Below are 22,976 nucleotides of genomic sequence, written 5' to 3' on the forward strand. Positions count from 1 at the left end.
GTGACATGAAACCCGTCTAACCTGTAGATCCGGTAAAGAGGGTCATTGGAGCCTTGCACAGCTGAAATAGCCATTTCTATCAAGCTGGATAAAAAAGCATCCTACATGATCAGGTTGAAAGTACTAATGAAAGATAATTAGTACATGAAACTAGGAAGATAAATAGCAAATCAGCAACGATTTACAAGCAATCAAAACTCGGGGTGGGGGTGGGGGTGGGGGGTGGGGAATAGATAAGTCGGAACTTGGCAGGGTTAAAAGTTTGCATTCTTTAGCTTAGCCAAGCACTCTAATAATACAAAGAGGGGATTATCGAGATGCACATCCCTTAACTTGGCCATCACCATCAGAGGGAATGTAGCTCTGCGTCATGATTTGGAGAAGGTTGTTGGACCGGGACTGAGCCATCTTCAACCCAGGGTTGTGTTAGTATGTCCTGTACAGGGTAGGAAAGACAACTTTAAATGTTTACTCCACTAAACGTTGGAAATGTAGATCAACAAATTGCTAATAGCTTTTCCAATGAGTGCTCCTCAAAGTATCTAGGTATATAGGCATATAAAGGCAAACCAACGGCCAGCGGGAGAATCTCTGAAGCCAACAGTCTCAAGTCAAGTGTAAACTACTCAATCTCAATTCTCAAGTAGCTCAATTACCAGAAATTTAAATCCCAACACTACCACTTACAGCAAGGAGTGATTAGCTACAATCTTAAAAAGAGGCTTTCTTGCGCCTCAAAAATAGAACTAATTTAAAATCCTTGATAAATTTGCAGCTTAAAACCATACAAGTTAGACAAAGGGAAAGAAGGAACCATTGTTTAACCACTATGATGGAAAAGAAAGCAATACCGGTGTTTGTAATAGCTGATTAGGTTGTTGATCTTGTGCCAATGAATATGCTTGTGGCTGGGACATCCGGTAATATGGTTCCTTCAGATCAAGTTTTCCAGAGGACGTCTGGAGCATATCTCCAACCGTAGCTATTCAAAGTGATGAACGATATATTAGATTTTACAGGACGAAGGGATCAATAAGATATGATTTAAATACAACAAACGACAATCATAAAACCTACCTGACAATGTTAGGTAAATGGTATAACTTTGTGCCTTATGGGCAACGAGGCGAAAGTGGCCAGTTATCTCCTGTCCTGGCATGACATAAAGTGGTTGTGACAATACACACCGAAGCTGATACCAGTGAGTTGTAGGTGCACCAGGCGCAGTGGTCAGCCACCTCGGTACAGTGCTGCGGAAAGAAATGATTCAATTTACCGCAAAGTAGCAACAAGAAGTCCCAACACCAATGATGCAAGAAATACAAATATTTACCTTCCATTAAATAGTACATCAAACCAGCAAGCCAGCCCATGAACTCTAGTGCTAACAGGAGATGTAAATTTCAACGGGATCTCAATTTCATATAGATCTTCTTCCTGTAATATATATGGGGGAAAAGATCATTTCACCCAGCATTATGTTTTAAGAACTTCTGTCTAGTATATATGAGTAATTCCGCCAGCTATTTTCCCCGTATCAATCATCCACAGGAACTTTGTTCATTTTAAGAGTCATGAAAAAACACATATATAGTGTTAACTATCCTCAAAAGTAGATGGAAGAGCTAATTTAGGCCTATTGCTCCCATTACCTTAGCTCTCTGCTGATTATATTCTCAAAAGTAGATGGAAGAGCTAATTTAGGCCTATTGCTTCCATTACCTTAGCATCTCTACTGATTATACTTCTCTTTCTTTGTAAGACAAATGTTCTTCTTTATGTTAACTAACTCTCGTAGATTCCTTTCCAAATCAGTAGGATTCCCTTTAATTGCCGAGAAAAACATACATAGAATAGAGAATGTCTCACTTACTATAATTTACGATCTACAGAATGAATTTCTAGTAATACCTTTATTGAAGTGAAGTTAATCACATGAGATATTGCAGGAGCTATCAATAACCTAGGATCAAAAGCATCCACCACTGGCTGCAAAGAGCATGAATATGAAAAAAAAAAAAGTGAGTGAATGTAAGGCTTAATTCATCTTTGTACAAGTTTTGGAGACCATTCATACATAATAAAGGACATCGGGGTGGGGGAAGGGGTAGCTTCAGCATATACAATTATGATTTTGACAATGAAATTCAATTTGGATGCTGAAAGATGCTTCTTAACACAGTACATCAAATGAAGGGACATGAATCCAAACATTACTAAGAAATTATGCAAACATAAGCTTGTTTATTTTCTCCTTTCTCTGTGGTTAATTTGACTGTCCAACAAGATAGGCATTTATGAAACGGTGCCTAAAATTGTGAACTCACTGTACAATTTTATATCTTAGAATAGACTACATATTCACAAATTCTAGTAACAAAACAACACGAGGATCATGAACAGCACAGGACTATGGAAGTAAAACAACTAAGATTGTTTTAAAAACTTATAATTCAAAGTAAATAAATCGGAGCCAAATCAATAAATTCCTAATTGTACGAGATTGACCTGAGAAAAGTATCCTTCATATGCAGATCTTTGCAGGGGTGTTAAATTAACCCCAAAATAGCTCTGTTGCTGCCAAAAAATAGCCTGTATGACAAAGTAAAAATCAAATTAAACTCTTTTCCAATATGAAATTGAGCACAATCATTACTATGAGATACCATCTCCAAGAAATAAGAAATACTGCACAAGTAAGTGTGTGCATGAGAAATGCAGCATCCATGCACAAGATTTATGTCTGGAGCATTTCATGCATGAGAGGCTTTGAAGTTTGAACATGTGGCAAAGGACCAATGATGCAAGCCAAGTTGCATCAAGACCTCTACCATGCAGCAAATGGCAAGCGGTTTGCATGGAAAGGTATGTTTTTACTTGGACAAATGGAAATATGAAAATTTGGCATCTATGCACATTGGCTAAGTGGAAAAATTGGTTCGTCACGTAGCTAACAGCAATCATTCCTGTAAAAAGGCCATTATTGTTTCATCACTACACACCATAAATGTGCCTAAACAATTATATATCTAGCTCGATGATGATTCCATCTTCATGGCCTTTCTCCAGCTTATCGTTCATCTCTTACAAGGCTACAACCGTTGACCTATAATCAACACCTGCATCTTAGTCCTACACAAGTTGTGGTCGGGTATGTGAATACTCAACTGATATCATCATCCTACCAAATTAAATAAAAATCAAGAATAAGATTGATATTATATCCATATTAGACATTCTCCCATAAATCTAGAAACTATTCACCACAAGTAGATATCACCATATGGATCTTTTCTTTTATTATGACCTACCTTTAGCTAAGTCTACATTGATCCAAAAAATTGTAGGCCTTTCAAGACAACTTTCTTCCATGTAATTTTAGGTCTACCCCTTTCTCTTTCAACACCTTCATTCACCATTAGTTTCACACACAACCAAACCATCTCAAGAGAGTCTCTCATTTTATTCTCAACGCGTGCTACTTGCACCTTCTGGCGAATATAGTCATTTTTAATCTTAACTAATCTTGTACGTTCGCACATCCAACTTAGCATCCGAATCTCTGCAACAGATCATTATCCTATATAAATTGTTTTCTTCATTCTCTTTTTACTTTACTGGACTTGTTGGTTTGTTATTTAATTTTTAATGTTATTCCACCAGAGAAGCTTTCACATTGCTGAAAAAGTTTCTTAGGATAGTGTCAGCCTGTCAGGCACCGCTATACAACACATGACAAGGGGCTTTGCGTCTCGAAATGTAAGCATCTTTGCATGAAGCCTTTAGCTAAGTGGCAAAACTCTTTGTGAATGAAATTTCTCTCATATAGCTCTCACCAACCTATTCCGGAGGGGAAGAGTCCCAGTTTAAGAAGAAAATGTCATAGAGATAGACCTACAGAGCAAGAAGACAGTGATATGATCAAATGTACCTTATTTGCAATTTCCATATACAAATATTCATCACTGAAGGGTGCCATGTGTATTCTACAAAATAAAAGAACCATAAGCTGAAATTTGGGAAATTAAATCATATAATAAACCACAGAGTAAAAAAAACTGAAAATTTTAAGTGCTAGACTATGTATCACAAACTCAAGAGGCTTAATAGAGGAAAATGGAATAAAGAGAGGCATGATAGAAGAAAGTGGAAGAAAAATGTTTTTTTTTTAACATAGAAGTTTGCAACACAAATAAAAGCAATTGAAAATGAACGGAATTTTTTTTTCCTTTTTTGGAGATTGGACTTGGGAAGGGGCAGCTTGGATAACTGGATCATATGACCTTACGACATAAAAACCAATTAGAAGTAGGGGATAGAGAGATAGCAAGGCTAAAAAAAGGATGGAATAATCAACCAAACATGAGGCTGAGGGGGAAATTTGCTTGGAGGGACAAGTGGGCTGCAGCATTGAAACATACTCATGGATACCAGACTAAGAATTAAGCTTGAAGGCTTGTCTCATGTAAAAAGGAGAATGAAATAGATAACTTGAGCTTCCACAGTTTTGCCAGTCAATCTTTAGTCAGATCATTGTACTCCAACCTCCTAATGATTCACAGAAGGAACAGGCCGATAGCTTGTGCTGGAAAGACAATAGTCTACGATACAAAATCTAATGAAAATAATGTGTGAAACTTCTGGAGGGAGAAAAGTAAAGCACAGAATCCGGGAAGAAAAACTATAAGAACCAAAGAACCTCGTAAGGAAACTACTAGCTTCATAAATTAATTGACAGGGATAGGCTCCTCAAAGTCAACTGCTGACAAGAAAGAAAACTACCTTCCCACTGTAGGAAACATTTTTCCGTTTGGCACTAGAAACCGGTCTCTTGCAATCACATAAGACTCCAGCATTCTTTCGTTAACTAACAAAGTACCTGCAATGTAAAACCAATGTATCAAACACCCATCAAGTTTGAACCTGTTCCATTTGGATATTCTAATCATTCGATTAGAATTCGCCGAATGTTTGAAGATTAATACCTTGAACTCTTTTCAGTTAAATATCAAGGAATTCACTTTTTATAACAAAAAGATATAAAAAGGAAACTTCGTAACACTCTAATACAGGCAAAGCAAAGTGTCCATGCATCAGAGATTGTTTCCAGCAGGTTAAACCTGTTTCATTTGGGTTAAACCACTGGATTTGTGGTTAGTTTGGATTCTGGGAGACACACTGCGCCATATTTTTAAAGAAGATAAATATCTTTAACACTCTTCATGAAAATAACAAAAGGAATGTTTTTTAATGAAAAATATAGAAGGAAAACTTAATAACACTCATAATACAAGCAAAGCAAAAGTATCCATGTATCAGAGATTGCTGCCAACAGATATGATGCTGGGCTAAAATTTGACCACACTGTTACATGATATGAACAACGCATCCTCTCAAGTAATATATTGAAAATGAAATTTACAAAAGCAAACGCATGTTATTCAGATTGTAATACAATTAATGATTTGGGTAACGTTTAAGGAAAAAGCACTTTTCTAAATGAAAGTTTTAGAATTGTTCACTCATCTCCATGGTTTATTCATTCATCTTCTTGATAGCGTTAGAATTGTTCCTTGCACATAGGGACAACGGAGCCTCCTACTTATCTTTCTTTTTCCCTCAAGATTGCAAAATCAGTTAATTAAGAGGATGTTGCTGTCGTGTTTAGTATATTCTCCAGGTTTAGTAGTAGAGGCAGTTGAAACGTGTAATACCGGCTGAATTACTACAATTTTTAACAAAACTTGCAGCCTTGTCAAACTTAAATTGCTCTACACAAGTTTCAGAACCCATCGAAGTATATAAGCTTACCCATTGGCTCAGAGATTAAGATATCGGCTTTCACAGGTAACTCTACTTCTTCAACCTTTCCTTTGATTACCTAAACATTCACAGAACAGGTAAAACCAGAAAATAATGAGCAACCTTAGCAGCCAAGATACCAAAGAAGTATATCATAGAGCTTTTGTGAAAGACATCAGAATGTGGGAATGTCTACTCACAGTAATTCTCTCACTCAGAGATGGATTTCCTGCAATAAGCTTTTTAGCATATTCGGCCATTTCAGATGCCTCTACGGCATAAACATGCTTTGCACCAGCCTAGGAGGGTTTTTGTCGAAGCGGAGGAGATGGAAGGAAAAAATACAGTGTACAAATGTCAGCAGAAGCGGCTAAGATATGGTTCATACTATTCAACGAAAACTCATGGCAGCGGTAAAAAAGATAACCTGAGCTGCAAATAATGACAAAATACCACTACCAGCTCCAACATCAACCACTACACGACCAAGAAAATCAGCACGGTTCTCAATTACAGCAGCATAATAGGTTCCTGCAAGTTCCATGTCAAAACATTCTAGGACAAAAGGATTGTGCAAACCTCTCATGACACTAGATGAGCCCCAGTGACAAATATGTAAGTATTGGACTAATACTTGAGTTGAAGTTGTAAAAAGAAGGATAGTGGATGAAGTTGGACAAAGTTTGTGAGGGTTGAAGTTGGTGCTTCGACACGAAATAAACTTGGAAATATGGTTGTCAAAGTTCAAGATTTCTAAGTAAGTTGAAGACTTGATAAAATACACTTCAAATACACCATCAGGTAAGTATTTCAACATTTCACTTGAATATCAAATGACATTTCACTTGAAACCAAAACTTCATGGCCAAGTTACTATTTGCAATAATTATCTCAGTATTTGAAATATGGAAAAAAAATCATGGAGAAACAAACTTAGAAATTCCTAGGTCATGATACAAGTCAAACCACAGGAAAGACCAAAGTTCAGAACTTTACCTGTCCGTACAAAATCCTGCAACATATTTTGCTGATGCAATAGTTGCCCATAGTAGTGAAAATACATTTTAGCAGAAGATGCCTCTATTTTTTCATCAAATTTACTTGTTGAAGTTGATACTGCTCCATTTGGCAGAGTAGACCCTGAAGGAAAGACTTGAATAAGTTATAATTATTATTATTATTCTCTTTTTTTTAACAAGTGCAATTATTTGTGACAGCATCATTGCTCAAGTTTATATTCAAACTCCATTAGCCAAGTGCTGCTAATGGACTGAATCATGACTTCATATCTTATGATTGATTGTGCAGTATAACTTCACAAAGTGGCTGAAACTTCCAAGACAAAAAGAGCAGGAATAATATCCTCTTAGATGCAGCGATTTAGAAGTTCACTCATGCATCAATATGGGCAGAAACTAAGAGCAGTACAGTTTTGTATTTTCCAAAACTAAGAAAGAAAAAAACATTACTTAACAAGTAAAAAACCAATGTAAATGCAGAAACTGATCTAGACATTCCTGAACTTTACATTGACTTTCTATTAAGCTAAATAGAGCCCACAATTTAACTTTTTTGAGAAACACTTTAACTCAAACTTATATCATAGAGTAGGACAAAATAAAGGAAAATGATACCCAAATACAAGACAATAATCAATAATGTGGACTACCAATACTAAGATCATGTGCATAATAGAACATGATGATAATGCTAACAACTTAAAAGGCTTATAATACTTATAAGATGTCAGAAGAGTGACTAATAGTCATCTAATTCATTCCCTACACTTAAATTCTCAATAAAATCACACGTCTCCTAACAAATGGTGTTTCGTATAATGCCAAAGAAATTTCAAATTTACAACAACTTAAGGGAATGGAATTCTTTTTTAAACAATAGTGCTTTACTCAACCAAAAAAGGGAGTTTCACTGACATCTCAGTCAGAATTCAAGAACTATTGACACAAATGAGAGAACTTGATCGTACTCCACAAGATATACCAACTAACTTTTAGAGTAATAACAGATATGTCAAAACAGACCTTGAACGACCACTTCTGTCTTCCATTGCTCAAATGCACAATGGAAGGTCCTACTGTCCTCATCGTTTTTAAATTGAATGGAGATTCCCCTGGAATAGCCTCTCTGGTTCAGAAGACCAAAGTCAGTGCCATTGGACATTAATATGACAACAAGAAACTTCACAACATTAACTCTAATGAAGTAAAAATAAGTTGCACCTTCAACTTTCCCCATAACAGGATAAGATGAAGTGACAAAAGCAGAATAGACACATATACATACATACTCAGTTTCAGTACCAAGATGAATATAAATGTGCACTATTACATGTTTTCAGCCATACGCAGAGTTGGACTTAAAGGAGCATAAAACTAGTAAACGTTTAGTAGATAATCATTTTATATTACTTCAATTATGCATTCATGCTAGCTATCTTTGTGCCAATTAACCAAGAATCTGGTCCCCGATTAGACTTATTCTGTTCTTTCAAATTAAAAAAAAATACATATGCAGCTTTCAACACCGAAAAAATTGTCATCTCTGTAGACGGTATCACATCTCCAGAAATCTTCATGCAAGCAGGAATTCAAATCATTTTGACTATTAGCAGCTTAAAGACAGCTAGTCTGTCCAAAGGCTAGTTGTATGCTATCAATAGGTACCTCCTTATTGTCTTTAGAAGCTTCAGATATGCACAGAGACTCTGCAGGTCCAAGCCTGAGTAACTGGAAATACAAAAACAGAACCAAAGGTAAGATAACACCTCAATTCAAGCACAGGCAGTAGAAAATTCTAAAGGAAAGTCAGTAAAAGTATCATCTTTTTCTGCTAAACATACACATAAAATCATGTGACCACATGTCATTCTCTTTTGTTGCTAGAAAACATAAGAGAAAATGTACAAAAGCAGTATTGCCCGAAGAAACTTACAAAAGATGTGGCACATTCACATGTAACTAAATAGATATAGATTGAGAGTTTCACTGCACACAGTGAACTACTGTATATGATAAATTTTAAAATGAAATGAGCACATTCACTGTTTCATGTAAGTAAACAGATATGGATTGAGAATTTACGGGCACTCTCACTGTTTCATGTAACTAAACAGATATGGATTGAAACTTCACAAGCACTCTCACTGTTTCATGTAACTAAACAGATATAGATTGAGAATTTACGAGCACTCTCACTGTGTCATGTAACTAAACAGATGTAGATTGAGAACTTCCCTGCATGCAAGAACTATATCGATTATGAGTATAAGTTTAGACTTATCACAATCATAAATTAAAAAAAAAAAAATCAATTATTTCTAGTACGATATGTCCACCTATATAACTAAATTCACCTCGGTTTAGTAACAAAATGCATAAAATCAAGCATCAAGCATGAAAACCAAATTAATCAGAATTCTAACTATCTCATAACAATCAGATTCCAATTTTCTCATGCAAAATCAGATTTGCATATGTAAATTCAAACACATGCTTGTGAAGTTCTGAAGATTGATCACAATGTCGGTACTGGATTCCGACTCCCGGCTAAATTGGAGACCCGGAGCTCCAGAACCCGAACCGAGCAAAATTTACAACTTACGGTATTTTTCATATAGGTTTCGAACATCTAAATTTGAAATTTAAAACATTAAATTATTCAAATTCAATTTAGCTCCAAAAATTAGTCAAATTAACTCTTGTAAAACAAAATGTGACAAGTAAAAAGCAACATAGGGAGTACCAAATTAATCATAACAAGCAAATTTCAATTTTCTCATGAATTTGCATCTGTAAATTCAAATACATGCCTTTCACCCGAACCAAGCAAAAATTGCAACTTATAGTATTTTTCATATAGCTTTCGAACATCTAAACTTTATACTTAAAATATCAAATTCAATTTAGCTCCAACAATTAGCCAAATTAACTCTCTTACGAAACGTGACAAGTAAAAAGGAATGGAATGAGAACAAAATTCAGCATAACAATCGAATTTAAATTTTTTCATGCAAATTCAAATACATACCTGTGAATTTCGAAGATCGAACACAATGTTGGCACTAGAATCCGACGTCTGATCAAATCGGAGCTCCGAAACTCCAGAACCCGAACCGAACCGAGCTAAAATCGGTTCATCTTTAGAAAACGAAGTAGATGATGAAGCAGACGAAACCTCCGAAATCGATAAAATCACAAATTCATTTTCCTTCAACTTTTGCTTTCCAGTAACCTCCATTTGCTCCAATTTAACAAAAATCTTCGATTTTTTGCTTCAATTTGTAACAAAATCTTGATTTTTTGCTTTTTCTCAAACCGAAATCTCTGATTTTCCTCTTCAATTTAACGAAATCTTCGACTTTATGCTTCAGTTTAACGAAAATCCTCAATTTTTTGCTTTTTCCAATCAAAATCTTCACTTTTTCTCTTCAATTTAACGAAAACTTCGATTTTTTCCTTCAATTATTGTAACGAAATCTTCAACTTTTTGCTTTACTCAACCGAAATCTTCTATTTTTAGATTCAATTTCTGCAACAAAATCTTCGATTATTTGCTTTTTCTCAACCGAAACCTCCGATTTTTCCCTTCAATTAAAAGAAATCTTCGATTTTTTTGCTTCACTTTCTCAACTCAAATCTTCAATCTTTTGCTTTTTCTCTTCAATTTCTGCAACAAGATCTTCGATTTTTTGCTTTTTTTCTCAACCCGAAACCTCCGATTCTTCGCTTCAATTAAACGAAATCTTCGATTTTTCGCTTCAATTTAGCAAAATCTTCGATTTTTTGCTTCACTTTGTCAACTCAAATCTTCAATCATCTGCAACAAAACCTTCAATTTTTAGCTTAAATTAGGGTTTTTCAGTGGAGAGTGTTGAGAGCTTTTTGAGTGAGGAAGTGAAGAGTGTTGGGGAATAGCTGCTTAATGAGATTCTTCTTCTTATATATAAGGAAATTTGATGATTCGGTGTGGACGGTGACAGGAGAATATCGTACAACTTAGATGATTAGGCAAGCTGTTTAGATTTGAGACGTTTGATTTGACTTATTGTGGGACCCATTTTGTACAGTAAATCTAACGAAGATTTCATAAGAGTGACATTGCTAAGTCTTACACGTACTCCAAATTATTAACGGCTGTTTGGACACGATTTCACTAGTTTTAGATTTAATAGTTTTTGTTTTTTTTTTGGTTAATGTTTTAGATTTAATAGTTGTTTGGTCTTGAGAATTTTTTATTTTTTAAAAAAATAGTTATTTTATTTTAATAAAAAATAAAAATAATAGTGTTTGACGATAAAAAATATTTTATTTTAGTGAAAATTATTTTTGAAAAGTAAAAATAATTAAATTTCACTTTTTAAATTTTTATTTCTCCGACAAAATTTAAAAACAACTTGAATTTATATTTATGGTTAAACGCAATACCAACTTTAACTTTAACTTTAACTCCGGCTCCAACTTGGTTTTTATTTTATTTTATTTTTTACCTTTTAAAGCTAAAGTAAAGTCCTTTTAAGCATTTTGTGTCTTTGTCAAATACCTTCAAAAATTTAAAGTATTTAAAAATCAAAAACAGTTAAAAATAAGTCAATTAAAAAATCTGCTTATTTCTCTGATAAAATTTTAAAAACAACTTGAATTTATATTCATGGTTAAACGCAACTCCAACTTCAACTCCAGCTTCAACTTACCTTCTTTTTTTTTTTTACTTTTTAAAGCTAAAGTAAAGTCCTTTTAAGTATTGTGTGTCTTTGCCTAATACCTTCAAACATTAAAAGTGTTTAAAAGTCAAAAACACATAAAACTAAGTCAATTCAAAAATCCGCTAATCAATAGTAATAGTAACTTGCTATTCATTAGTAAAATCATCTCACATAGTATACAAAATCTGTTCACATTGAACATGAGATTTGAAAATTTTAATTATATTTTGACAGTACATAAATAACATAAGTAAATACATAAATTTGTCATTTAACTTGATTTTTGCTAGCATCTATGCACTCTTAACTTTAGATGTGCTATAAAAAATTAAACAAAACAAACACATAAGTACCATATAGCAAATCTCACACAATTTAACATGTAAAAATCATGAATTTCATACAAGTTATCTCTTAAAAAACATGTGTTTACTTGTATAACTTTATGATAGATTAAGTATTTATATATGTATATTTAAAATTGAAGTTTAAAAAATATATTTATATGTATTAATATCTTATTAGATGGAGGGAGTGATTTTTTAAACGGAATAAATATTACAATAACAACATATTCAATGTATTCTCACATAGTAGGGTCTGGAGAGGGTAGAGTGTACGCATACCATACCACTACCTCAAGCGAAGTAGAGGTTGTTTTCGATAGACCCTCGGCTTAGGATCGATAACAGTATAGCAATCACAAAACCTAAATATGTATAGACTAGTACAGTAAGAAAAATAAACTAACACCGCTATATAATGCTACTGCTACAAGATACTACTAAAAGCTATCTATCCGAAATCATAGACATTACTCAATACCACAAATAAAAAACTACAAATACAAATAAGGAACACTCTCACCCCTTAATCCGCGTCCTCCACATCTTTCTATTAAGGGTCATGTCCTCCGTAAGTTTTAACTGCTCCATATCATGTCTAACCATCACCTCCCTCCAATATTTCTTCGACCTACCTCTACCCCGCTTAAAACCATCCATAGTCAGTGTCTCACACCTCAGCAGTGGAGCATCAGAGCCCCTCCTCATCACGTGCCCAAACCAACGTAATCGTACTTCTCGCATTTTGCCCTCCATCGAAGCCCCCCCACTTTCTCCCGAATAATCTCATTCCTCACCCTATCTTTCCTGGTATGGCCACACATCTATCGCAACATCCTCATCTCCACCATCTTCAACTTTGGGATGTGGTGGTCCCTCTTCCACTGCTGACTATAAACAGTTGACAGCTAATGATTTCGATTTTACTAAGCCAGTTCAGTAAGTTAAGGTCCATGCTTAAAACGAAAATAAAAAGGAAGGGCAGGTGAAGCTTACTTCCTCCAGTAGCCCCTTGGACCTTGCCTCTTAAGGGTTGGATTCTAGTGGCAGGCTTTCTGTTTCGTTGAGCCCCGAGTTTGTGGTCCTCCCTTGAGTGTGGGTTCAACTGAATGAATCTGTCAATACACCGGCAACTCTCATCATATGAAAGAGGTTCAAGGTCCAATTATGAAAACCTTGAAAAAATACATTAGTCTTACTGGTTCGGGCAGTAAGGCCTGGGTAAGCTCGAGTTAGCAATGCAGGTAGTGGATATAGCTTTTCTTTTGAAGCGACGTCTTAGGACCACTTGATTGGTTAGAGAGGAAAAACCATTTAGGGACAAGCAAGGGACAGATTGGAAAAAAAAGACTAACACTCGCTCTATACAACAAACTAAATAAATATTATTAATTATTTTTAGTATCTGAACAAGTATTGTTATAATTGTTGTTAAAAAAAAAAAAAGATGTGGTTCACTTTCATTTGACATTTAAATAGTTTGGTACCCACCCACCCAATACCATTCCACCATTTCATTTTTCAATTATGTTTTTTACTCTCTCTCTGTTTCTCCAATACGACCAAGCACAACTAAATTGCAACTTGCAAAGCCATCCCTCCCTGTCTCCACGTCAGTTGCTTTCTTTGAATTGAAAAAATCCACATTCTTCCATTCATATTCATTTTTTAATTACAATAATTTATAATTTATAGTATATATAATAATCTGTTTAAATGATAATAAGCAAATTTATATCACGTACTCATTTTCTTTCATCAAGAACTTCGTTTTTTTTAAGCTCAAAACGTCAATTCTTATCTTGCTGTCCTGTTAAACTCAGTTTCTGCCAATATCAAGGTGACCCTTTTTTTCTATTTTTAGTAATACCATTTTTTGAAATTTTATAATCTTTTTTTTTTCTTTGGTAGAATAATTTATTTTAATAATGTAGCTTTCGTGCACTTTGACTAATTCCACGCATATCAGTATGCATTAATGCTAGGATAGACATGAAGAAATCACTTAGTATTTTGTCCCCATTAGATTAGAAATTTGTAATCTCTTTTTTTTTTTTGATAGCCATGGTATCTGGATTAGCTTTTGCGCACCTCGATTAATTTCACGGGATAACTGTCAACTTCCATCAAGTCCACGTATATCTGCCACCTCGTACCAACAATATCACTATACACCAAAGTTAGATAGTCCCCGTTGGGATTAGAAATTTATAATCTCTTTTTTTTTTAAAGGCGTGGTATTCGAGCTAGCTTTTGCACACCTCAACTAATTCCACCGGATAAACATGGACAAGTTAACTCTATTCACGAAGGCTAGGATAGATGAAAAGAAACAACGTGGTATTTTCTTGTCTATGTTTGGATTAGAATTTTTTTTGACAAACGTGGTGTTCGGGCCAGCTTTTACGCACCTTGACTAATTACACGGATACATGCCACCTCGCATCGACAATAGATATTAGGTAACTCTACCCATGATTTCTGGCTAGGATAGATGGAAAGAAATCAACTAGTGTTTTTGTCTTTGTTTGGATTAGAATCTTTTTTATTGATAACTGTGATGTTCGGATCAGCTTTTACGTACCTTAACTAGTTCAACGGATATGTGCCCCCTCGCACGGACAATAGGTATTAGGTAACTCTATCCACGATTTCCACCAAGGCTAGGATAGATGGAAAGAAATCAACTAGTGTTTTTGTCTTTGTTGGAATTAGAAATTTTTCATCTGTTGTCCAAGGTTTAGGTCAGTTTTTTGCAAGTGTAACTGATTATTGTGAATATTTTAGGCAGATTGTCATGGTTAGTAGGTAATTGAGCTTTGTCTCGCTTTTCGGCGGGATTAGGATTGGTGGGAGTCTAGTGGCATTGTGTTTGTAACCAATTATGGTCACTATTATAGGCAAATTGTGCAAGATTTAGATTAGTTTTGACCAAGTGTAACTTATTCTTGTGAATATTTTAGGCAAATTGTCAAGGTCAGTAGGTAGTTGAGCTTTGTCTCGCTCTTCAGCAGCATTAGAATTAGTGGGACTACATGTAGTTTCTTGCATTTTGATATCTGGTATCATATGTTGTCTATTGTGTTTCAGTTACCATATTATTTCGTTGTTGTTACTGTTCTTTTTGCCGAATGTGTTGCACTGCTTTCCTTATTACTTGACATGTTTTCTTTCCTGGCATATTTCCTTTTTTCACAACTGCTTTGATTTGTTGCACTTGAGTCGCGGGTCTTTTGGAAACAACCTCTCTACATTCACGAGGTTAGAGGTAGGGGTGGGAGTATGTTGTTGTTGTCGTCGTCGAAGTTTTAGCAATATTTTAGTTTCTTTGATTGACCGTTTTGTGATTTTAGAGCTTTGAACAAGTCTAACCAAATTTTTTTTTGTGAATATTGCAAGGCAAATTGACCAAGATTAGGTACGGAATTTACCTAAATACGAGGTCATTAATGAGTTGCTCTACAAGTCCAGCAATGGCAAAGGAGAAAGAAATGGAACAAGTGGATAGAATATTAGCTGCAAAAGAGGATGACTATGGCGGGGTGACGGTTGAAATGACTAATGAGCCGTTGGAACCTTCTGTCTTTGTGTCTTTGCTTAGAGCATCACTTTCTCATTGGAGACAACAGGTGTTACAAATATATTTTGTTTTTTCGGTTACTGTTCGAATTCTATTTTGTTTCATGCTTTATTACGACTTTGTTTACTATTCTTTGTCTTGATTTTCTATTGCATCTTGTTCTATTACTATTCCTTATCTTATCTTAGATTGCTTTATTTTGAGCCGAGGGTCTATCGGAAACAACCTCTCTATCTCACATTTGAGGTAGTGGTATGGACTGCGTACACTTACCCTCCTCAGACCCCACTTGGTGGGAATATACTGGGTATGTTGTTGTTGTTACTTATGTTCTAGATAAAAGTCAACCATGTCGATACCCCTTGGTCGAAAATAAGTTGAGAAAGGAAGATTCCTTTTGTTTTTAATTCAATCCTGACGTGGACGGAGTGCTCCCAAACTATGCTGGTGGGATGTAGCAATTGTCCAATAGAATTATTAAGGTGTGCGGAAGGTAGCTGAGTTACTAAAAAAGGGCAGCCCGGTGCACTAAAGTTCCCGCCATGCGCAGGGTCTGGGGAAGGGCCCCACCACAAGGGTGTATTGTACGCAGCCTTACCTTGCATTTCTGCTAGAGGCTGTTTCCAAGGCTTGAACCCGTGACCTCCTGGTCACAGGACAGCGACTTTACCAGTTACTCCAAGGCTCCCTTTCCAAGGCTGAGTTACTGCGTTGTAAAGAAAAAAGAACAAACTTTTTTCTGTGTTTCTGGCCTACTTCATCCTAAGTGTTATAGGTAAGCTTTTGAATGGTGTCCCTTCACCCAAAAGTGAACAATAAAGTTGGCAAAAGGTTCTTTTTATCTTAGCATATTGTACCCCACACTTACCTTGATACCGGTGTTCAAATTCCAAAAAAGACTTCTTTCATCTGTCTAAGTTTTGGTGGGCAGAATTTCAAAGCAATTATGCTGGTGCGGGAATAGCAGGTACCCGCTGGAAGAGTCGAGCTGCGTAGTTATTAGAAAAACACTTAATCTTGTAGATGATTTCGGTAACCCCCGGCCCGCTAACTTGGGTGTTGGGGCTAGGGGGGATTGCTCTTGAGTTGCCATATCTTTTGCTATATCTGGTAACTTTGTTCTCCGCGAATGCCAAAAAAAAAAAAAAGCATTCCTTTCATACACATGTTTATTTATTTTTGTTGTTTTGCTCCTAAACATCTAAGTCTTTTGTTTCTTGCTCCTGAACATCTAAAATCACAAATTTAGGCTTGTTATACAGTTTAAGGGTTGTTGAAGTAATTCCGTAGAAGTTTAAGATGTACCCTTTTTTTGGTTTGGGGTGGGGGGATTGGGGGTTGGGAGGAGGTACATTTGAGTGCTGGAGATGTTAGCAATATGTTATGTTGTTGTCTATTGTGCATGCAGTGACTTGGTCTATGAGAAATGTTGCAGAATGTTTATTAGACAATCTGCTGAACACCAGCTCATTCAATGCTATAGAAGTTGGAACAGGTGTTTGAAAGATGTTGTGTCACTTGACACAACCAGATTCAGGGTTTCCAACTTATGTTGTGGGTGAGTTGGGGTGGGGGGGAGTCTCTTCGAGAATAGATATACCCTATGTTTCTCAGACTTCTCTAAAATATCGATGGGTGCGTGTCAGATAGTCCAAAAATAGTGTATTTTTGGAGGATCCGACACAGGTGCGGCAACATTTTTAGAGTCTGAACAACACAGGAGATACCTGTCTTTGAAAAGGCTGATTGTATTGCCATGACTATGTGGGTACTACTGGAAAAAGAGAACAATCATCAAGTTTGCCGCTTCCATTCTTTGTTGTAGATCGATTTAATTGTATCCTATGATGATTACCGTTAGATTGGACTTCTGAGCTTCTATGGCAATATTTTGATTTTATGTTTCATCGTTGATAATAGGCGGACATACTTGCAGGGTAAAAGAGGTGTTTGGATCAAATTGCCTATTAAGCTTGTAACGCTTGTCGAACCTGCTGTCAAGGTAAGTTTGTTTCTTATTTTATGGTGGTTCAACTATATTGGTTCCATCTCCATTTCCGATACAATTATCTTATTGTTCTGCAGGAAGGATTTTATTATCACCACGCAGAACCAAAATACTTGATGCTTGTGAGTTGGCTCCCTGGAACTGCTAACACTATTCCGGCAAATGCAACACATAGAGTGGGTATTGGCGCTTTCGTCCTTAATGAAAGGAATGAGGTATATTTCGGTGTTACTCATTCTCCCTAATGGTCACATATACAGTCATTGCGATACATTAAGGAAAGAACAATCATAAGCTGCTTCTTCACGGAGGGGCAATTGAAAATTCATTTTTCGAACTTTCTTGGGGATTAGATTGACGAGCCATTTTGTTCATTATGCAAAAGTACATGATTGTATATGTTTATTTCATGAATTCACCACATGGATAATGCTACTGTTCTTAAAACAAGAGCACAAGTGGCAATCAACTGACGATTTTCTTCTTTAAGGTTTGCTTATTGTAACGCACAAGTAAACGAACAGGAATTATTTGTTATTCTTCCTTCTACGGGTACAAGAATCTATATACTAGAAACAACCACTTCAACTAGTTCAAGTTTAAGAACAATAACACAATGAGGTACAGAAAATACCCTCAACCCAAGATCAAAATGATGATCTTTATAAGAGGTATATTTTATTTTCAGAAATAAAGATGAAACAGAAATGGCCAAGTCGCCCGAATTCACAAGTGATGATCTTTATAAGAGGTACATTTTATTTTCAGAAATAAAGATGAAACAGAAATGGCCAAGTCGCCCGAATTCACAGACTTTCCTTAAGGAAATAATTCCCCTCACTGTACCCGAGGTTGCGGAATTTTCCTCTCAGGATAAAATGGCCAAACAAACCAACTGTAGCCGTACCTCAAACAATTGGAATATCTTCGAATTCACTGAATGTTTTGAGTGATCACACAAAATATTTTCAAGGCAAGAAGAGTGTTTTTATTATGTAATTTTCGTATCTAAACCTGTGAATAAAAGCAGGTTTATATAGCCACAACATGCCTCTTCCGAAAAGAGGCAATGGTTCACTTTAAAGGTTGCACCTCTTTTCGAAAATTCATATCTGTTCATCAAAGAGTGCATCTTTTCCTGAACAGTCATCTTATTTCGTGAAACAGTGTGTTATTTCGTTGAAGGATGCAATCCTTCTGAAGCATGCATCAGTTCATCAGTTCACTTGAAACAGTGCAACTGAAGCATCAGTTCTGTTCTAAACATTGCAACTGTTACTGCATGCATATTATATAAATGGAGTGTCAGAAAATTTTTCCTTCGTTTTTTTCCCTTTGGTATGTTCGGATCTCAAATAAATTTTGTCCAAAAAGATAGATCTCATCGATCGATCATTTTTCAATTCCAATTCCAACTCCGAGCAAGCGACGACGACTATGGCGCGAGGCATCTCTTATTTCTTGCCTCACTTACCATGTGGAGTAAGTGTTCTTGATTATAAACACTTCCAAGTTCTCTTCTTCCACCAATGTGGGAGAAAGATTAAACTTTCTAATTTGGGAGTACACTTTCCATTTTAGTCTCCTTCCCTCCACTATTTTACTCTCCATTTTTCTATTCAAACTTCTTTCATATACTTTGAACCCAACATTATTGTCCAGAATCAAATCAAAGAATTTACGTGGCTTTTTTTTGGCGAAGAAGGCAATTTCGTTGTTATTTGGCAAGTCCGCAAGATGTTCATGATTGGTCAATATTTGTGTCCTACTTGAGTATCATGGTGTTATAGAACTAATAGGGTTGAATAACTCTACAGAGGGGAAAATTAGGCACATAGCGGCAGGTGAGGTTTTTTGGAAGCGAAAATTAGGTACATGATGACCGATGGGAAGATGCGAACCAAATTCTAGGTATGTGACAGTGTAGTGAGGCATGTCGTATGGTGAGATTTCAGCAACTTTACTCAGTCCAGAAACCGATGTTCTGTAGTCGAATTTGCCAGAACGGAAGGATAATTGGTGTTTGAGGAGGTTAACTAATAGAACCAGGGAGAGATCTCAAGAGAAGCAGAAGTGCTTCCAAGTCTGTTTAGGACCCAAAAGAAGCGAGTTCTTCTGTATCGAAAGCAGCACATGATGCTCTTTTAACAGCTGAAAATTTAAGGAAAAGGAGAATATACATAAATAATGATTTTGTGCTAGCCTTCTGACGAAACTGATCCACCCTGCCGCTACCAAAATCATGGAATTTGCTGGACAATTTACGTTGAGTCAGTCGGGTGATTTTTAGATCAGTGAAGCATCTCCTTTCTTGCTGGAAATAAGAAGAATATTTAGATTAAAGAGGGCAAAACCTGGACCTGCACCTCATGTCGTAATGTGGATTGTTTAGAGGAAAATGAACTGGAGCTTCTGAAGGAATGAAAAATTTATTTTCCATATTAGAAGCTTTTTTGTTAAAGGGGAGCCTTGGAGTAACTGGTAAAGTTGCTGCCATGTGACCAAGTAGGTCATGGGTTCAAGCCTTGGAAACAGCCTCTGGCAGAAATGCATGGTAAGACTGCGTACAATATACCTTTGTGGTGGGGCCCTTCCCCGAATCCTGCACATAGCGGGAGCTTTAGTGCACCGGGCTGCCCTTTATCCGAAGCTTTTTGTTATTTTTTATGTGGATCTCACAGTATATTTCTACTAGCATAGTAATTGGGTAAACTTTGAGGAGATTATCTCTTTTATATAAGCTTATCCGGTTTGTATACCCTTCTAGAAGGATACTCCTTACCTTTTGTTATCATGGAAACTTGCCTATACGAAAAAGAGAATAATCAATTATAATATTAAGATCTATATGGAAATTGAATTATTTTGACGAAAGTGAGAAGAATGGGTCAGTGTCGCCGACATATGGAGGACAGACAGTTAAGGATGGCAAAAGGTTAAGTTACAGCAGGGAGAAAATGCCTGAGATGTATTAAACTTGTATATCTCTAGGTTATATTTGTGGACTAATGAAACTAACGGTACGTATCTAGTGAAGTCGAATATATAACATCACAGAAATAATTTCCCTGTACGTACTGATTAATGAGTTTTTGACCTTGACTTGAAGGTAAATTAAGTGACGGCTGCGTGAAGATATCTTCTTGTATGTATGGCATCTCATGTTTTTATACCTCTAACTACGATTACTTGCTTGGATATTTTCCTTCGATTTTCATTTCTAGTATACGGACCACATTATCCCACCTCCTCGAAAAGAGTTTTTCTTTCTCCATATACATCGTTGTGATTGTATTCAAGTTGCATATATGTATGTAGTACTTATTGTTTTGACACTTATAGCAATAATTTCGTTGATCAGGACTTATAGTAATGTATTTGTTAAAATCTTAGGTGCTCGTTGTCCAAGAAAAGAGTGGAAGATTTCGTGGAACCGGTGTGTGGAAGTTTCCTACAGGAGTTGTCGATGAGGTATGTATGTATGATAAATCCTATGCCACATGAGAAATTCAAATTAAGTGAGATGTGTGTATGTATGATAGATCTGCACTTGTGTTGACTTTCTATCGACAGGGTGAAGATATATGCGATGCAGCGGTCAGGGAAGTAAAAGAAGAGACGGGGGTAAGTGAAAATCCAGTGTAATTTTTCTCTTTTCAAATAAAAACTAGTTATGCCATATTTTAATTTGATTTGGTTTTCGGTAACAACACTCCATATCCATTGCAGGTTGATGCGAAGTTCATAGAAATACTGGCATTCAGGTTGTCTTTCGCTTAGAGTTATTTAAGTTCCTCGTACCTTCTTGATTTGTGTGTGTGTGTGTTGTCGTGGCTATGCTCTTGTTCCTTTCTGGTTTGGATACCAACAACAGTGATTGAGAGGATCGTGATGTTATTAAACGCTGCAGTCACTTTCTTTTTACATATGAATATGAAACCTTTTGCCGTGTTATGCTAAGATGACGACTTCATTTATTTGCAGGCAAAGCCACAAGTCATTCTTTGACAAGTCAGATCTATTCTTCGTCTGCATGCTACAACCTCTCTCGTTTGATATCCAGAAGCAGGACGCAGAAATAGAGGCAGCCGAGGTATCAGAACGAGTACTTTCTATGTCAATGCTATTTTGAAAAGAAAATATGCTGAGACTTTACCATTCCCCCTTTCCTTAACAAACTTTTCTCGTCTGTGCACACCTTGCTTCTTTTTATGTGTTTTTAGCTAAAGCATCTAGTACCTGTCTGAGCTATGACGAAATTTCCTACGACACACTCCAACTCCACAGGGTTCTAGTACCCCTCTGAACTAAATTTTAGCATATTTTTGTCAACCTTTTTAGCTGACATGGCACCTTTTGTCAACCTTTTTAGTTGGTGTGGCACCTTTGACATGGGCACTATTTTATGTAATAAAGGTGTCACATCAGCACAAAAGGGTGACAAAAATACGCTAAAATTGAGTTCGGAGGGTAATAGGACGACAACTATGAAGTTGGAGTGTGTCGTAGCAACTTTGGCATAGTTCGGAGGTGTACTGAATGCTTATCTCTTTGGTTTTTATGTAGAAACAGTTGACATGAGCTTTAGCGGACATCAACTTGAATCGTTTTAACTTTTAGAAAATTATGTGCTAACTTGTATATGGGCAAAAAAAACATTATACTTTTTGTTTTCTACTTGTAGTGGATGCCATTCGAACAATACGCAGCTCAGCCATTTGTCCAAGGACATGATCTTCTCAAGTACATCGCTGACATATGCTCGGCGAAGATGGAGGGTAGGTATACAGGTTTCTCATCAGTTCCTACCGTAACCAGTTTTTCTGCGAAGAATACCTACTTGTACATGAATAGCAGTGTCAGAACAGCCGGTGGCAACGACCCCTAATGTGAAACTTTTCGATTCTTCCATCTACCAAAAGTTGAAAATGAAGAAATAGGGATAGGAAGTTTGAGTCATTTGTGCCTGCAATGAAGTTAATAGATGTGCAATTCTTTTTTAGTAAATGATTGAATAATATGTGCTCAGAAGTGTTTTGTATGTGATAAATGATGCATAAAATGTACATCAAGAATTATTTGTGTATTGAGGTTTCAATGATTGGTTTTTGGAACTTTCTTTTACTTATTGAAGTATCACATATAGATATTTAAATTTGTTGTACTCCCATTGGCTCCTGATCGCGTGCCTGTTGAAGAATGAGTTGCGACTCATAGGATAATTATTTACGGGAATTCATCAAAGTTGTAGCGAAAATGAGTCTCTAAAGTGCAATTGTCACCGTAAAAGTGAAGGACGAGGTTTAAAAGAGGAAAGGTTTACGGTGGATACCTAAGCACCTAGAGATGTTGGTTCCTGACTGCATGCCTGTTGAAGAATGAATCGCTACTCATAGGACACTTATTCACGGGAACTCACCAGAGTCGTAGCGAAAACGAGTCTCTATAGGGCAATTGTCACCGTAAAAGTGAAGGACGAGGTTTAAAAAAGGAAAGGTTTAGAGTGGATACCTTAGCACC

At 36.2% G+C, this 22,976-nt stretch overlaps 2 protein-coding genes across 4 annotated transcripts; one reads left to right on the top strand and one right to left on the bottom strand.

Moving 5' to 3' along the window:
- Positions 1-45: 45 nt before the first annotated feature.
- LOC107853698 (probable histone-arginine methyltransferase 1.3) lies at positions 46-10,761 on the bottom strand. The gene is made up of 15 exons (XM_016698674.2): positions 9,850-10,761; positions 8,487-8,549; positions 7,845-7,947; positions 6,799-6,942; positions 6,230-6,333; positions 6,003-6,101; positions 5,812-5,881; positions 4,783-4,879; positions 3,932-3,986; positions 2,509-2,592; positions 1,912-1,989; positions 1,334-1,437; positions 1,078-1,250; positions 852-982; positions 46-436 (listed from the first exon to the last, which is right to left on the bottom strand). The coding sequence occupies exons 1-15, from the start codon at positions 10,057-10,059 to the stop codon at positions 347-349; spliced, it is 1,605 nt and encodes a 534-aa protein (XP_016554160.1). The 5' UTR covers positions 10,060-10,761; the 3' UTR covers positions 46-346.
- A 2,539-nt stretch (positions 10,762-13,300) lies between these two features.
- LOC107853718 (nudix hydrolase 2) lies at positions 13,301-22,570 on the top strand. Of its 3 annotated transcripts, none has more exons than XM_016698700.2 (9): positions 13,301-13,480; positions 15,268-15,497; positions 17,385-17,450; positions 17,534-17,671; positions 20,850-20,927; positions 21,030-21,080; positions 21,186-21,220; positions 21,441-21,549; positions 22,141-22,570. In XM_016698700.2, exons 1-9 carry the CDS (start codon positions 13,396-13,398, stop codon positions 22,342-22,344), a joined length of 996 nt encoding a protein of 331 aa, XP_016554186.2. In that variant the 5' UTR covers positions 13,301-13,395; the 3' UTR covers positions 22,345-22,570. The 3 variants fall into 3 exon arrangements, with proteins under 3 accessions (XP_016554186.2, XP_016554185.2, XP_016554187.2); XM_016698699.2 differs by lacking the exon at positions 13,301-13,480 and adding an exon at positions 13,500-13,708; XM_016698701.2 differs by lacking the exon at positions 13,301-13,480 and adding an exon at positions 13,740-14,208.
- Positions 22,571-22,976: the final 406 nt, after the last annotated feature.

The sequence above is a fragment of the Capsicum annuum genome, chromosome 5 (genome assembly GCF_002878395.1).
Source record: "Capsicum annuum cultivar UCD-10X-F1 chromosome 5, UCD10Xv1.1, whole genome shotgun sequence".
NCBI lineage: Eukaryota > Viridiplantae > Streptophyta > Magnoliopsida > Solanales > Solanaceae > Capsicum > Capsicum annuum.

Coding starts and splice junctions, on each gene's coding strand:
- LOC107853718 (XM_016698699.2), top strand. CDS start 13,585: ATGATAATAAGCAAATTTATATCACGTACTCATTTTCTTTCATCAAGA. Junction 21,221..21,440: donor ATAGAAATACTGGCATTCAG/GTTGTCTTTCGC, acceptor ATTTATTTGCAG/GCAAAGCCACAAGTCATTCT. Junction 21,550..22,140: donor CAGAAATAGAGGCAGCCGAG/GTATCAGAACGA, acceptor TTCTACTTGTAG/TGGATGCCATTCGAACAATA.
- LOC107853698 (XM_016698674.2), bottom strand. CDS start 10,059: ATGGAGGTTACTGGAAAGCAAAAGTTGAAGGAAAATGAATTTGTGATT. Junction 8,550..9,849: donor TCGATCTTCGAAATTCACAG/GTATGTATTTGA, acceptor TTGTATTTCCAG/TTACTCAGGCTTGGACCTGC. Junction 4,880..5,811: donor CTTAATCTCTGAGCCAATGG/GTAAGCTTATAT, acceptor TTTACATTGCAG/GTACTTTGTTAGTTAACGAA.